We start from the raw sequence: 16,612 nt of genomic DNA, 5'->3' as shown, positions 1-16,612 counted from the left end.
AGAATTTATACATAATTGATTGTCAAGTAGTGATTATCTAAGATTTCACTGTTCTTGTTTTTTTTTTTTTTTTTTGATCATGTAATGTGTAAGTAGTTCCCTAATCTATCAATCAGATTCGATCATTCATTTTCAAGTTATATTTTCTAATCAATCTTTTCCTTTAAAGACATTTATGATGAAATTTCTAATTTAATCATTACAGAATTTTTAATTTGAATGTATAATGTGTTTTTATTATATATCACATCTTGAGTATATATCACAAATTTTTTTATTGTAATTAACACATGTAATCTACAGTGCTCATTATTTTAAATTCACAATTTGATTTTTATATCGTTTTTATAATTATAATTTTTTAAGTAAAAATTATGCCTCAATACTAATATTGTGTGCTTTATTTAATAGTAGGCTGTCAGAAGAATAATTTGAAAAAACAAATTTTGTATATCATATTAACATTTAAAAAAATATATATTTATTTATTTTCATGTACACTCATAAAGCAGTAAAAATATGTAAACATGTTAGTTTACTCTTGAGTCACCAAACAGTCTCTTATGTAAAAAAAATTGCTTGAAAAATACACAGGAGTTTTTTTATCAAAATTAAAATGAACCTTAATCAAACATTTGGTGTTAACCTGATAAAGATAGTATCCAGTTGACCATCATATCCTAAGACCAGTCTAATTTATACTGCATAATTTAACCAATAGATGATCTAAAGTCTTCTGTATTCTTACTTTTTTTTTATTTACTTGAAATTTTGTATTGCCTCTAAGATCAAATGAATAGCAAAACTTTTTGATACCATAAAATATAATATAAAGGCTTTAAAACCTGTAAACAATAAACAATTGTAATTATGACAGAAATTTAGGTGTAAAATTTAGTTGTGGTATTAGTTACCATCATACTTTCTGAGGGAACATATGGAAACCTTGAAAATGTATTTTGGTTAGATATCCATATCTTCAATCAATTTCTTCAATCTGATCTCTTAATAAACAAAATATTCTGATTTACTTTATATCACTGTTTACTTTAAACAATTAGTTTTAAATGATTTGTTTTAATAACATAAATTTTTTATAGAATGATTTAATTGAAACACAGTATTTTTATGCCTACAGCTAGACCAGAAATATTACCTGGACCTTCTAAGGTTGATGGAATAGTTGATAAAAGTATTGAACTTGAGTGCAAAACTGCTGGTAATCCAACTCCAACAGTATCATGGTTTCGTTTTGGAAGACCTAATCCTCTTCCTTCGTGAGTAAAACATCTAATGATTACATAAAATAATGTTATATGTGTACGTATAAAGATAACAAGTTTGAATTGATTTACTTGATTAAATTTACAATATTTATAAGGAATAATCTTATTCAAACTATTTAGATATTCTAATTTAATTAAAAAATGTTTGACTTTTCATTCATGAAATATTTTACATTTCATTTTTCTTCAGTTTGAGTTTGGCCAAGTGAAATGTTTATTTTAGATCCAACACCATTTTTTACTATAACATTATTTTTGTTAGTGGTAGCTTGTATTATCTTTTATAATAAAAAATATGTATACCGTGTACTGTTATATTAATTAACATTTGTTAATTTGTTTCACACATGTGATCTACAATTATCACTAAAATTACTCACTCACATAAAATCACTCACATTAAAAAAAATTGATTAGAAATCTAATTAAAACCAGTTCTATACATGCAAATATATGAGATCTGCAGAAAATAACCGAACATTTTTAATTACGCATCAATGGAGATATTTAGTGACATGCAGTTGGCAGCATTGTGTTCCACATAACTCATCTGTAACAACATGTTCTTGGATTGTTGATGTCTCATTTACTTTTCATGTTATTGTTATTTGAGTGCAATTGGTTTAAGTGTTTGTAGTGATTTTTTTGTAATGTGTGATTTTCGGGAGCAATGATACAATGTAAAATTTTATGTGAAACTTGGGAAAACTTTTACAGAAACATTTCAACTTTTGAAACAAGCTTACACAGATGATGCTCTGGGTCATATGCAATGTTATGAATGGTTTTTGCAATTTAAAAGTGGTCGTCAGTCAATTGAAGATGACCCTTGACCAGGAATACCTTTGACTTCAGAGTTGTGGCGAGATAACTCATGCGGTGCATTGTTGTTCACCACAACAATGCACCGCACACTCAGCTTTGTCAATTCATCAGTTTTGTGCCAAAAATCAGATGACTGTCCTCACTAATCATCAGACCTGGCAATTTTTTCTTATTTCCAAAATTAAAATCAGTGATGAAAGGATGCCATTTTGAGAGTATTGATGATATTAAAGCAAATTTGTCATGGATTTTACAAAAACCATTTCAAATTAAACTGTCCAGGACTCTTTCTGAAGTAGAAAAACTGCTGAGAAAAGTGAGTGAATAGGGGAGGGTAGTACTTTGAAGGGGACAAGAACCAATAACCAGTAAAAGTAATAATACAAATTTAAAAAAATAAAGTTATTTTCTGAATAGACCAAGTTTCAGAATGGTACAAAATCAGAAGGAGCTTGATTTAGAACAGAACCTAGCACAATCTCAGATAAACCAGATTTTATAACTTTCACTGTAGATTAAAGTGAGCTATAGCCGTTTAAAAAAATGTGCTGCATTTTTAAACACAATGAAGGTTTCTTTATGATGTTATAAATACTGGAATCTGTCATTGCTTAAGTTATACAGTTATAAGATTTTCATGTTATCATATCATTAAATTGGACTAAGCCATCAGATGAAGTGTATGTTATGATAAAAACACAAATAATCAAATTATGCTTAAAAAAATTTAGATTTTAAGATTATTTTATGATTTTTCTGTTTGATACTATTTGTCTTTAACCTGTAGCTTTTTTAATTGGGTGTACTTGTGTATTACTTTATGAGTCCAAGAATCTTTAAAGTAATTAATATATGTTGTGCTCTCTGCCTGCAGCTAAAAATATCAGTTACAAATTGTTTTAAAGCTGTAAATTAACCAAAATTAAGCAAAGTGAATGGAATTAAAATACTAGCAAATTTTAAGTTAAGGAAATAAATGATTAAGATTCCGAAATTATAAAATTTCAAGTAATGAACTTTTTGATCATTTAGGATGAAAATGTTGCAAAATCAATTATATATTTAAAGCTAGCTTTTGAGGAAGAATTTAGTGAAAACGTACTGTTAGTCTACATGTTGATGTTATTTTGATTACAGATCTCAGATAACAAGTACTGGTAGCTATGTTATAAAAAATGTAACTATTCAAGATGAAGGCTCATATATTTGTAAAGCTGAAAATGTTGCAGGCTCTGCTACTTGGGCTACTTCTCTTAATATAATTGGTAATTTGTGACATAATTATTTATCAGTGTAGCTTAATTATTTTTTTTTTCTATTTAAATAAAGTTTCTTACTCTGATCACATCTATTCTCCTCTAGGCTATTTCTTAAAACATTTCTTAATTAGCTATCTTGGAAGTAACAAATAGTCAGTAATTTCTCTTGTTGAGTTAGGCACAAACATTGGACTACTGGTTGGTTAATTAGTTTATTGAAATTGTTACAGTGGTGTACCACCCTTTGCCATGTTACATTTATTTTCTGTGTCTTATGGTTATTTGTATGTGAATTGTAAAGATTTAAAAACATTAAGACAACCAATATTGCCACAGACTGCAATTTGGGCAGTAACATATTTTTGAATTTTCCAATTAGGATTATAATTCATGCCAACTGAACAAGATTATCACACAATCCTGCTAAGAAATGTTCTGGAAGTTGTGCCACACTATCCAGAATCAGCAACTAGAGCAGTAGCAATGGGTATTGCTAAAGAGTAAGTATTTTTATGCCACTTTTGAAAATCTTTATAAAAATACAGCTTCCATGCTGCGTTTATAATCAGAACTGATTCTATTTTCATTTCCTTCAGAAATAGCCAAAAAGCAGATGTACATTTTGATTTACCTAAAATTCAGGAAGTAGAATTTTGAATGATAAATTGTTGGTGGGTAAAAGTTGTACACTTATAACAGTTGTAAGACGTTGGAAATTTTAGAGAAAGAAGATTTAACTTCTATTCTGTTCATTAAATATATATTATAATGTAAATTAAAAATGCCACTAAGCCATTAAAATGTACTATTGGATTACACAGTTATAAAAAAGTGTACTTCTGCTATATTTTTGCAACATTTACAAGTTAAAAAAAGGGAGATGAAGTCTGATTCGAACCAATGTATCTTCCCCTTTTAAGATCCAATTATTTTATTAATTAAAATTTTATTTGGCTATAACTGGAACCAATGAAAATAAGTACTCCTTATGATAATCCAAATTTTTTGGATTTTGGGCTTTTTTGGACACTTTTGGTTCAGTTGATTGCAATCAAAAGGGGAGGTGCACAACTAGGTGTTAAAACAGTCCTAAATCCAAAATTTAATTGTTTTTGTCTAATAGTTTTTGAATAATGTGAGATACATACAGATGTTACACCAAAACTAGTCAAAATAGATTCAGGGATGGTCAAAATGGATATTTCCGTTGAAATCTGAGAACTGAAATTTTTTGCGATCACAATACATTCTTTACTTCGTACAAGGAAGTAAAAAGTAAAAATTCCTGATTATTCTCATTCTGTAAAAACTATTATTGTTTTCAAGGAGGGTCAATAATTTAGAAATGAAGATTCTCTTCAGATACTACTCTAATTTTGTTATTTTTATTATAAACTAGTTAAGCCTACAATGCTTTGCTACTGCTAGATTTGAGTATATTTATATAGATTAAATGAGCACAAATGAAAGTTTGATAAAATATTAAAAAACTGAACTCGGAACATCTCAAAATTTAACCTTTCTTTTTTTCACTCTTTCCCTCTTCCAATCTTCATCCCTTCCCCTCTTCGACTCTTTCCCTTTTTTCTTTTTCCCTTCTTCCCTTTTGCGCAAAAAATATTATTTCTTTTCACATAACTAATACATATTCTGAATATGAGCCAAATCGGACCATAAATACAATTTTCCAAAATATCTCCCCCTAGCGCCACCTAGTGGGTCCAAACTAATTCAGAAACCTTTACGAATGTGCACACAACAACTTACAAAAGTTTTATCGCAATTGGATGAATGGTATAGGAACGTATATGGGACAAACATTCATTTATATATATATAATATATATATTATATGATTTATCATGTAAAAAAAGAAAAGAAAATAGTAAAAGAGCTGGTAGTATTCAAAGCTAGTCACTGAATATATTTTTGTGGTATTAAATTAAAAATGTTAAAGATTGCAAACCAGAGTTTATGATTAATTCCAGTTAGCTAAGAATACCTGAAACAGCATCTAAGAGTAAATGAATTTGCAATCATTAAATTAGTCAATATTATATAAATATTGAACAGTAAGATTTAGTTATGTTTCTGATAAGTTGATAATTGATGTTTCTGATAAGTTGAAAAAATATATTATGACTAGCATATGAGGGAAGGCTAAAACTGTCAGAGCAATTCCAATTTTGAAATTTAATCTCAATTTGCCTTCTGAATCTGATTATGCTTTATAGCAAGCAGTGCAATTATAATGTATAATAAGTGGCAAATAATTCTTTAAAAAAAATATAAAATTATTTTTATTGTTTTTTATTTTTTATATATTTGAATCTTGGTTTAATTGTTTTATTTTAGTTCCACCAAAAATAATTTCACTTCCTGCTGAATTTTATATAATGGAAAATCAGATTATAGAAATATATTGTGAAGTAAGTGGTAAACCATTACCAACTGTAAAGTGGTTTAGAAACAATGAATCAGTTGGTGATATTGTTGGAGTTGACAGTGTTTTAAGGTTAGTTATCTAATTAAGAATAGTTTTGTTTATCATTGTATATATACAGAGTGTTTCTAAAATGGTGGGCTAATTATACTTTTTCGGATTCTGATTGTAAAACTAATCAAAAAATATCCTTAGGAAAAATGACAATTTCTCCTTTGTCCTCCGCTGTAAGTTTTAAGATGAGCAAAAAATCAGGACTTCAATACCTTCAGAAAAATACAAAATGGCAGCCATTTTTATTTTTCAATCCATTATAGGCCTACTTCCATAAATATAAGTTTTATCAAAATGTATGATATGCTAAAATGTTAAGCCTTTTATTTTGAACAAAATTCATTTTATTTTTTTAAATTGGTAAACTAATAGCTGAGTTATGACAGAAAATTGATGTAATTTTGTGTCTGTTTTCATGCCCTCCACTTTACATTCAGGTTGATTATATATTAATTGTTTTTATTTATTGTAAATTCTAGTATTGTAAATTAGTATCAAATTAAATAATAATTTTCTCACAATAAGATTTAATATTTATTACATAATAATAAAACAACTGATATTAATTTTTCACTTTTGAATAATTTTACACCACTGTTATTGCTGATAATATCAGCAAAATTTATCAATTTGTAAATTAATTAAAAATTATAATAATGCTTCAGTTAAAAAAATTTTAATCCATCGATTATTTTCTAGCTATTTGATTTTTACAGAAAGGTAAATATTTTGTGAAAAAACTAGTCAAAAAAACGTTTTTATATATTTTTTCTGTAAACATGTATAAAACAAATAAGTAATAACTAAATTGTGGAGAAAGAAGCCTACTGTTTTATCTTAATTTTGCAAGAAATGTTAAATGATTAGAAATGATTTGAAGATATCAAATATTTTTTATCTTATCAAAAACAGTATCATTTTTTTACATTTTCCAATTTAAGTGAAAACATCTATGAATAAATGACTGATACTGAGTGGTTAAAATTATTATAGTTTATAATATGGTTTATTCACTGAGAGGAAATTAATGTCTCTTTTACTGGCCGATAATCTCTGATCTTGTTAAATAGATGGAGGAAATTTGTTGAAGACTATTAATATCAGACCTAAATCAAGAATTAGATTTTGTAATAAATTAAAGAGCCTTCAAAAACCTTAACTGATTTCTATTATTTTAAAAATTTTGGTTTAGTTTTTGAACTATTAATACTTATTAATACTTTACATTAATATCTTTCAATTTTATATTTTATTTTATATTTATGTTATAGGTTTACTGCATCAAAAAGTGATGAGGGAATCTATACTTGTGTTGCATATAATGATGGGGGGTCTGATTCAAAAAATTCTTCTGTGACTGTTTTAGGTAAATTTATAATACTGGTTAAGTAATTCATATTGAAAAGTAATTGATGCTTTCACTATAAATTTTTACTAAAATGACTTTAATTATATTTAAAGTTAAGACAAAGATTGTGACAGAAATAGTTTCTATTGCTAGAATTAAATGTACAGATTTAACTATGAGTAATAGTAGTTTCTTACTGCATGATAGAGTTTAAAAAACAGCAGGAATAAGCTTCAATGTAAAAAAGTGAGTGATTTAACAAAGTAATTAATTCTAACTAATTTTCAGTTTATAAACAAAAAAGACAATGAAAGATTCTTGGCTAGGCAATAATTCCTTATAACATTATGATTCCATTACAGATGGAAAATTTCAGGGTGCAGCATCTCAGGAATTGGAAAGGATGTGAAGTAAGGATAAATGCTGATAGCTGAAGCCTCATTTAATAAACCGGTCCTGGAGATTGCTGAAATTAAATGACACTGTGTACAGTTTCATTGATCCTTTTTTTCATTTAGTTGCTATTGATGTAACATTTAGTACAGCTAAATATAATCAGAAATATTAACTAATAATTTTCAGTTTAGTGCCAACTTCATTAAGTTGTAATTTAAAGGAAAATTTAAATCTTTTCTTTTTACTCTGTTGTATTTTTTACGTGTTATTTATTTTTAAAAAGTTTATTTTCTTGTTATATCTATGTGTTTTTTATTTACAAGACTTTAAAAAAAGCTGCCCAAATGAAAAACTCATCTGAAAAATTATAAAAGCAGGAAAGCTGTCTTAGTAAAAATAAGAAAAGGAATGAAGAGAAGCAAGGTAAAAAGATTGCTATCAAGCATGATGAGACTATTTACAATGGTAGGAATATGCATTATTTTTTTATTACTTAACGGTGTTAAATAAAACTCACCATTTTAAATTTTTGTATGAAAATTCTTTGAAAATCACAATCACGTTATGGCATATACCATTATACTTTGAAAATATACCAACTAATGATGTCAACAGAAATAATAAAAACAACTTTAAAGAGCAACCTCTTCTAAAAAAAAAGAAAAACCCATTAAACTGGTGATAATACAATAATTGATGAAAAAAGTAGAAACATTTTTTTGAAAGAAGCTGTTGATTTGTCAGCTTAGAAAACAAAGATTAAGGATTATTTTCACATATCAAACTATATTTTAGAATGGAAAAATAAGATATCAAAACATGTTCTAGGAAACATTAAACTGCAGTAATGTGTAGGAATAATTGTTAATTCTCAATAAACATATTGAGGTTAGTGCAGATTAAAAAAGGAATGTAGAATGATATTTAGTAAAGTTAATAATTGAAGGAAAAAATAATTTACATGACAATAGAAGTTTTGCCTTATAAATAAAGTTTATACCAAAATGCATTGGCACAGTTGTGTACAAAATAATGAACTACTCAGCTGCAGTAACAAATTTTTGTTAATGAGATTAGAAATTATATATAATAATAATACAGAATGTTCAGCTAAAAAGATTTGGTTCAGTTACTTGAATAAAGGTTACACTCCTTTATTCTGAAATAAGATCATATTTGTTAAAACTATCTAGTAAGAATTATAAAATTGTGTAAAAAGTAAATATATCTCTTGTAATTCTGAAAAAACATGCCCAATACAAAGTACTATCATCAGTTTCATGCTGATTGGTGTGAAAATCACATAATAACATATATATATATATATATTTTTTTTTTGTACATAACCCAAATTGATCCACCCAAGTTCAGAATTAAATAAAGTAAATGTCTGCAATAGTACGTTCGTGGCAACCCACATCATCAGTTGTAATTCTTCTTTATAAAATATTTATTACCGAATTACATATTAAACTCAAAATGATAATTAAAATATAATATATATAGTATATAAAAATAAAATTTATTATATAAGATTTAAAAATTAAATTAAGATTAAAAAGTAGTTAAAAATAAAAAAAAAAATTTATTATATTTAAAAAGAATATAAAAAATGTTAAAAATAAATATTAATTAAAATTATTGAAATTAAAAGTTACATATATAAAAATATGACAAGAATTATGATAAAATAAAATTAAAGTTGTTGAGTTATATACAATAATTATTAGTACAGAGGTGATATGGGTCTTGAAAAGATAGATTTTAGAAAAACATATATATAGGAGTTTGAAAAATTAAGGTGTTGAAAACGATGTCCATCCACTTCTACGCACTTATCATCATGTGTGACCATGTTCCTGGCTACTCTTGTTAGCTGTACCCTGTCTATTTGATGGTATTGGTATAATGTTTATCTTCAATTCCTGCAGGCTGTATGGATTGCTTCTATAAATTTTTTTTTGAGTAACCTCACAGAAAGAAGTCTGGACTAGTCAGATCAGGGGATCTTAGTAGCCACGACCCTTTAGAAATGATTCTTCTATCAAAATTATCCTGTAGCATCTCCATAGTAAAGCAAGCTGTACAGCTGTACGGCAAAATGTTCAGCACTGTCCTGTTCAACCAGTATCAAGCTCATCTTCTTGTAGTAAGGCTATGAACTGTTGAGTAATATCTTAGTAGAAGGCAACATCCACAGTTTTTTTTTTAAAAAGAAACAAGTCCTGTTATTTGTCATCTTGAAACAGTACACCTATTTTTTGTAGGTGTAGAGGAGATTCAAAGAAAATGTGTGGGTTTTCAGTACCCCAGGTCCAGTAATTCGACCCACCGGGTTGGTCTAGTGGTGAAAGCGTCTTCCCAAATCAGCTGATTTGAAAGTCGAGAGTTCCAGCGTTCAAGTCCTAGTAAAGCCAGCTATTTTTACACGGATTTAAATACTAGATCGTGGATACTGGTGTTCTTTGGTGGTTGGGTTTCAATTAACCACACATCTCAGGAATGGTCGAACTGAGAATGTACAAGACTACACTTCATTTATACTCATACAATATCATCTTCATTCATCCTCTGAGTATTATCTGAATGGTAGTTATCGGAGGCTAAACAGGAAAAGAAAGAAGAAAAAGGTCCAGTAGTTCAGCCCACTGGGCTGGTCTAGTGGTTAACTTGTTATCACAAATCAACTGATTCCAAAATTGAGAGTTCTAAGGTTCAAATCCTAGTAAAGGCAGTTACTTTTATATGGATTTGAATACTAGATTGTGGATAGCGGTATTCTACGGTGGTTGGGTTTCACTTAATAACATATCTCAGGAACGGTCGACTTGAGCGTGAGACTGTACAAAACTACACTTCATTTACATTCATACGTAACATCCTCATACATTCTCTAAATACCTTTAATACCTCTTGGTGGTTCCAAAACAGGCAAAACAGAAAAGAGAAAGGTCCATTAGTTCAACTATTAACATACCCACCAAGATGAAATCACACTTCATTTGTGAAATACACTTGATCTAAAATGCCAGTGTTGCCTCTAATGAAGTTCTTGAACCATTGACAATAGTGAACCCTTTTAGTATAATTAGTATTAGTTAGCTCATGGAAAACCTACATTCAATGCAGATAACATTTCAGCATTTTCCTCACTGCAGTGTGGACTGAACCTAGTGAATTGTTCTTTTCCTAGCTTAGTCTCCGGAAAGATTTATGAGGAGATCTTGTAACTGTCACTTTAATGTCCTGTATGACCTGCATCATTAAAGCTTACCTGTTTCGGGCATATTTCTGGTCTAACACCGAAACCTATTTCACAAAATTTTTTAACTAACTTTTGAATAACACTTTTCACTGGTGCTTTTTTTTTAAATTTCTTCCTGAACCTTTGCTGGCACACAACATAAGAATTTAACCTCTCTAAATAAGTTTCCAATACAAATAGAAGTTCTTTAACAGTTAATCACATTTTAATAAAAGAACTACACACAATTATGCAACCTTGTTCAAAAGCCAATGCTCGATTCAGACTCAAATGTACAGGCAATAATCAGTTCCCACTCTAGCTTCAGTCATACCAGCATCTTCCACATTATTTTACCCATCTCACGCCAATATATGCATTTTGTATCAACTACTAATTGATGGGACTGCTGTTTAAGTTGTACACATGTGTGTATATGTATGTATAAAAAAAAAAAAAAAAAGTTTTAATTAGTATTGTAATCATCATAATTTATTTATTTGATGTGCTTAGTTCCTCCTAAAATAAATAATGGAGATGAGGAGAACATACAAGTTGCTGAAGGAAATGAAATCTCATTGAACTGTGATGCTATTGGTTATCCTCCACCTATTATATCTTGGTCATGGAAAGAACCTGAAAATATCAGTGAAATAAATGAAGATGAACATTTCAGGTACTATTATATAACTGGTTTTAAACTACATTTTTACTCAATTTTTCTATTTTTTTATTGGAATTTCCTGAAATGGTAACAGTTGTGAGTATTCTTCACCTTTAATTTTTACAAATACTGTAAATTTTAACTTTTTGAAGTCTGCACAAAATTAAAAATGGGCAACTTCAACAATTTACTAATCCTTAATTTGGCATGACCATTATTTATTTTTAGTTTTTAGTGCAATTTATTTTAAGCTGGTTTTTATTAAAATAAGAATAATAAAAAAAATACAATTTTTTTGTTTTATATTATTTAAAATCATCCACTAATTTTTTAAGGATCAAAAGCTTTTCATTCAAATTTAAGAAATGTATATATATAACTAAAGATACACAATAATATCTACTGATACTAAGGTGAAAATGCCAGCCCTATTCAATGAATATGGTTGCAAGAGTGCTGAAAAATAGTTATGGCTTATAACTATATGACATAATAGTTATGTCATAACAAAAGTCATGAAACAGCATGAAGTAAATTTGTTTTTAAAAACATTGCATTTATTAATGTAATTGACTTTGTTGTTTGCATAGTTTTAAATAAATATTAATCCTCCTAGCTAGTATTACAGGAATAACTAATTTTTTCTTCTGAAAAGTTTTTGTACTTTTTTATTATTACAGCACTGAGGGTAATGACCTAGTTTTAAAGAATGCATCACTTAACTTAGCTGGTGTATATGTTTGTCATGCAGAGAGTTCAGCTGGTATTGTAGAGAAAGTTTTCAATGTAGAAGTTCTTGGTAAGTAACAACAATTAGCTTGTTAGTAATTCTTCATTATTTATATGTACATTTTGGATGATAGAATTTGTCATAAACTCTACAGGTTATTGGTGTTTGTAATTTTTTTTTAGGAATTACAAAGGTAAACATCTCTCCTTACAAAATTATTCAGTTGAAAATTATATCAATCAAAAATTAAAGATGATGTATCACTATATAATATCTGATAAAAATAAAAAAGGAATACACTTACACAACGATGCGACTGCTACTGAATATAAATAAAGTTCTTGGGAATTGAGGATGTAATATGTTTACACTAAGTTTTCCAATTAAGTTTCTTGATTTGAAAAATGAAAATATAAAATAAGAAATTCTTGTATTGTCACATGAAAATTCTTTTAATATCATAATGAATGAGATAAGACTAAAAATATATCATTATATAAAATAGTAAGGAACAGACACAATTTAATTTCTACATACTTTTAGTATTTTAGTACTTTTAGTCCAAAATATAAATATATACCAAAAGTCACAATAATATTTGTTAACACCATGATTAAAACAGCAGCACTAGTAATTGAAGATAAATGCAAGAATGTTATTCTTTTAAAATAGACTTGAAAAAACACAATGAAAAGTTTGACTTTTTTAATCATTATGTAATAATCAAGTAAAAGTAAGGGATTAAAGTGCAATAGAACTGTCAAACAGATTATTTAATAAAGTGTTATCAACTACATTTTCATATGACCTTTTTTTTACAAATTATTTACTGTAAATCCAAGCTTTCACTTTTGTAGCATATAGTATAGTCTTTTTATCACTAAATAGAGAGTACTGCAAATTCAAAACTTTTCATTTATTTTTATTTCTTATATAAACATTGAAGTAATGTCTATTTCTGTGGCGGAGTGGTAGCATCTCGGCCTTTCATCCAGAGGTCCTGGATTTCGATTCTGATCAGTCATGGTATTTTTCACATGCTACAGGAATGGCTTTTTCAAACTAGATGAACTTTTGAAATAACAAACGAAACCATTATTACAAATAAAATATTTTTAATAATTTACTTCAAAACATGTTCAGTTCTTCCTTCAACCATTTTCAATGAGTTTATCTTACAGAAGAAAGATTTTATGTATTAGTTTCAGTGAATGAAAAATTTTGAAATTATTAAAATTATTTTATTCAAAAAATTGGTGTGATTTGTCTTTATCAAGAGTTTGTCTCTTAGGTTTAATTTATAGAAAAACTAGTTTTACCTTTGCTACTTTTGTTTTAATTTTCATAAGGAATGTGTTTTATGTATTTCTAATGCATTACTTAATTTGTTTTAGTACCACCTAAGATGTGGAACAAATCCTCTGAAGTTATCAATATTCCTGAAGGTGATGATCATGCATTACCTTGTAATTCCACTGGACACCCTACACCACAATTGTATTGGAAAAGAGGAAATACTTCTCTCAAAGCTGGTTATTCAACTGGTATGGTGTATTTTTTATTTTTATAAATTTTTTGTAGTATTGATTGCTGATTAAATAAAGTGAAGTTATCTTTTAATAGCAATTTGGGCAATTCACTTTTATTTTGTATTTCCATATGATTCTCTACAGTATTTAAAATAACAAAATTTTTTATAAACATTAATACTTAGTACAATTTAATTATTTTCTATGTAGTTCAGGAAACTGAAAGAACTGAAAAAGTATTCAGTTCTCTTGTTTCAACGAGTACCTTCTGGATGTGAATTTATTGGAATAATAAAGTAATTTCAGTCAAAAATTGTGTATTGGAGTGGCACAAATAGTTAATGTTAGTCTTCCTGTGAAGGATATTGATAGTTTAAGACTCGCTGAATCTTGAATTACCTATGAGATACAATCAATATCAATTAAATTTACTGCCATCAGTTTCTCAGAACTGTTTCCAATCAACATTATGTCCATGGATATAACAAGTTACAGATACTTTCATTACATTAATGAGTGACACAGCTACTATGATTCATGAGTCAAGAAAGTTGTACTTGATATCTGGAAATATACAAATCAGCCAATCAAAAAAAAGTTTTAAATAGACTTGTCGTATAGTTCCAGTCCCTATCAACAGTTTGGATTGTTCAGTTTTTACTCTGTATTTATAATATAAAAATACTTTATTGTGCTTTATAGTCTGCATTGTTATCTGTAAATATTTCTGTATTTTTTTACAATCAGCACAATAGAAAGTTGAACAATTGAATAAAAATAAATTGTTTGTGTTTAATAATTTTATTATTGAATATTTTACTAAAAATTATACAGTAAAATTATCTACATCTGCCAAATAAAAGGTACTGAAAAGTTATTTCATATGCTTGAGTACATGTGCTTGAGTAGAAGTATCTGCTTTTTAATGGCAATATATCTTTATATGATAAATATTACTATTATTATACGATAGTAAATGATAACATAGTATTTTCTGTATGGTAAGTAATACTGTTTTCATTATGTAGTTTAACACTGCACAATATTCCTATTTATTACCCTGTGAGTAACTCAAAACATTTTATTAATTACATTTAGTTATCAATATTGACTAAACTTGTTTTAGACATCAACCTTGATGAATACCAACTTGTTACAGAAAACAAAGAGTGAAGGTTTGTTACAACTTTTAATCTGTTTAAACTTGGCTTGTAATTAATTGTTTATGTGTAATTGCTTTATCAATTATTACTAGTTTGGTTCAGTATGCATTGTTTATTTTTTGTTGCAGAGGATCTGTTAGTTATGCAAGACAATACTCTTGTATTGTTATCTGTGTCTTTTGATAAATCTAGTGGAATTTATTCGTGTGTTGCATTTAATGCAGCTGGTACTGTTACAAAAAATTATACAGTCAATGTTTTAGGTAAGTTTATTTGATTTATCAATTTTTTTTTAAACGTTTAACAAATCAAATCAAATCAGAGAAATATTCTACTTTAAATATAACTTTTTTTTTATCAGTAATTTGACTTAATTTTATCAGTTATTTTTCCCCCTTTTTCTCTATTTAATGTTTGTTCATCTTTTATCTTCAACATATTTATTTCATATAATCAATAACACAGTGATACATAGATTTTCTCCTAAAACTGAGATGAGAACGGTTGTATAGAGTAAATCGTGAAGAGAAAACCCCCGTTTGAAAAAAAGATTTTATCGGATCGCGTTAATTAGTTATTAACGATTAAAGTTAAAAATTTTTTGACTGTCAACTGTATGATTTTTTGATATGTGTGTATTGGAAATTTTATACAGAATATGAATTTCTGAAAATTATATTAAAAAAAAGAAAACAAGAAGAATATTGATGTCTGAAAAATAAATAAATAAATCGAGAAAAGGTGAAATCGGGAATAATTTCGAACAAGTGTTAACGATGAGCTATAAGAGTAATAAACAGCGGTTTGCCGTAGCATTGTTGGGCCGCCGTAATCCCTACAATAAAAGGTAACAACAATGCTATGGCAAACCGCTGTTTATTATCCTTATAGCTTATCGTTAACACTTGTTTGAAGGTATTTACCGATTTCACCTTTTCTCGATTTATTTTTCAGACATCAATATTCTTCTTGTTTTCTTTTTTTTATATAATTTTCAGAAATTCATATTCTGTATAAAATTTCCAATACACACATATCAAAAAATCATATGGTTGACGGTCAAACAATTTTTAACTTTAATCGTTAATAACTAATTAATGCAATCCGATAAAATTTTTTTTCAAACGGGGCTTTTCTCTTCGCGATTTACTCTATGCAACTGTTTTCTCCTCATTCTTAGGAGAAATTTTTTTTTTTGTTCTACTGTATAATAATTTAGGAAGGAAAGGACATAGTAAATTTTCAGTATAGGATGAAAAAATGGGTACAGTAAGTAGTGTAGTGATTGTTCTTTGAACAAGATTAAACCCAATATTAATAAGTTAATGAAGAAAAATTGTGAAAACTTAGAAAATTAAGTTTTGATTATATTATTTTTTCGCTATTTCAAGATCAATGTTCGTAAAATCTTTTCTGAAAAATATATTGCTGAACCGAAGATTACAACTCTAGTCTACCGATCTAAATATGATAACACAGTACTAAAATTTTACAGATTTATACACTTCATACAAAATCAAAATATTGCAAAATAACAAGATAATTAATCATACATGAGAAACTCCAGTAGCATTATTCTGTAGGAGCTATGAGTAAACGATTACTTGTTTCTGGATTTGCCTCATACTTGAAGGAAGAGAAATTAATAACAAATTTCCAATGTAATCATCAC

General features: G+C 27.6%; 1 protein-coding gene across 4 annotated transcripts in view; it reads left to right on the top strand.

Annotated features, from left to right (window-relative positions):
• LOC142328475 (hemicentin-1-like) overlaps positions 1-16,612 on the top strand; it is a 187,151-nt gene that overhangs the window by 90,521 nt on the left and 80,018 nt on the right. For all 4 annotated transcript variants that reach the window (XM_075372293.1, XM_075372292.1, XM_075372290.1 and 1 more), the window contains exons 24-31: positions 1,139-1,277; positions 3,249-3,376; positions 5,725-5,884; positions 7,138-7,232; positions 11,368-11,530; positions 12,199-12,317; positions 13,643-13,792; positions 15,069-15,203. In XM_075372293.1, coding sequence (XP_075228408.1) covers positions 1,139-1,277; positions 3,249-3,376; positions 5,725-5,884; positions 7,138-7,232; positions 11,368-11,530; positions 12,199-12,317; positions 13,643-13,792; positions 15,069-15,203 — 1,089 coding nt within the window. The remainder of the gene's footprint in view (positions 1-1,138; positions 1,278-3,248; positions 3,377-5,724; positions 5,885-7,137; positions 7,233-11,367; positions 11,531-12,198; positions 12,318-13,642; positions 13,793-15,068; positions 15,204-16,612) is intronic.

The sequence above is a fragment of the Lycorma delicatula genome, chromosome 7 (genome assembly GCF_047948215.1).
Source record: "Lycorma delicatula isolate Av1 chromosome 7, ASM4794821v1, whole genome shotgun sequence".
NCBI classification, from domain to species: domain Eukaryota; kingdom Metazoa; phylum Arthropoda; class Insecta; order Hemiptera; family Fulgoridae; genus Lycorma; species Lycorma delicatula.
The sequence above is the reverse complement of the archived record's forward strand: the minus strand, read 5'-3'. Positions and strand labels throughout refer to the sequence as shown.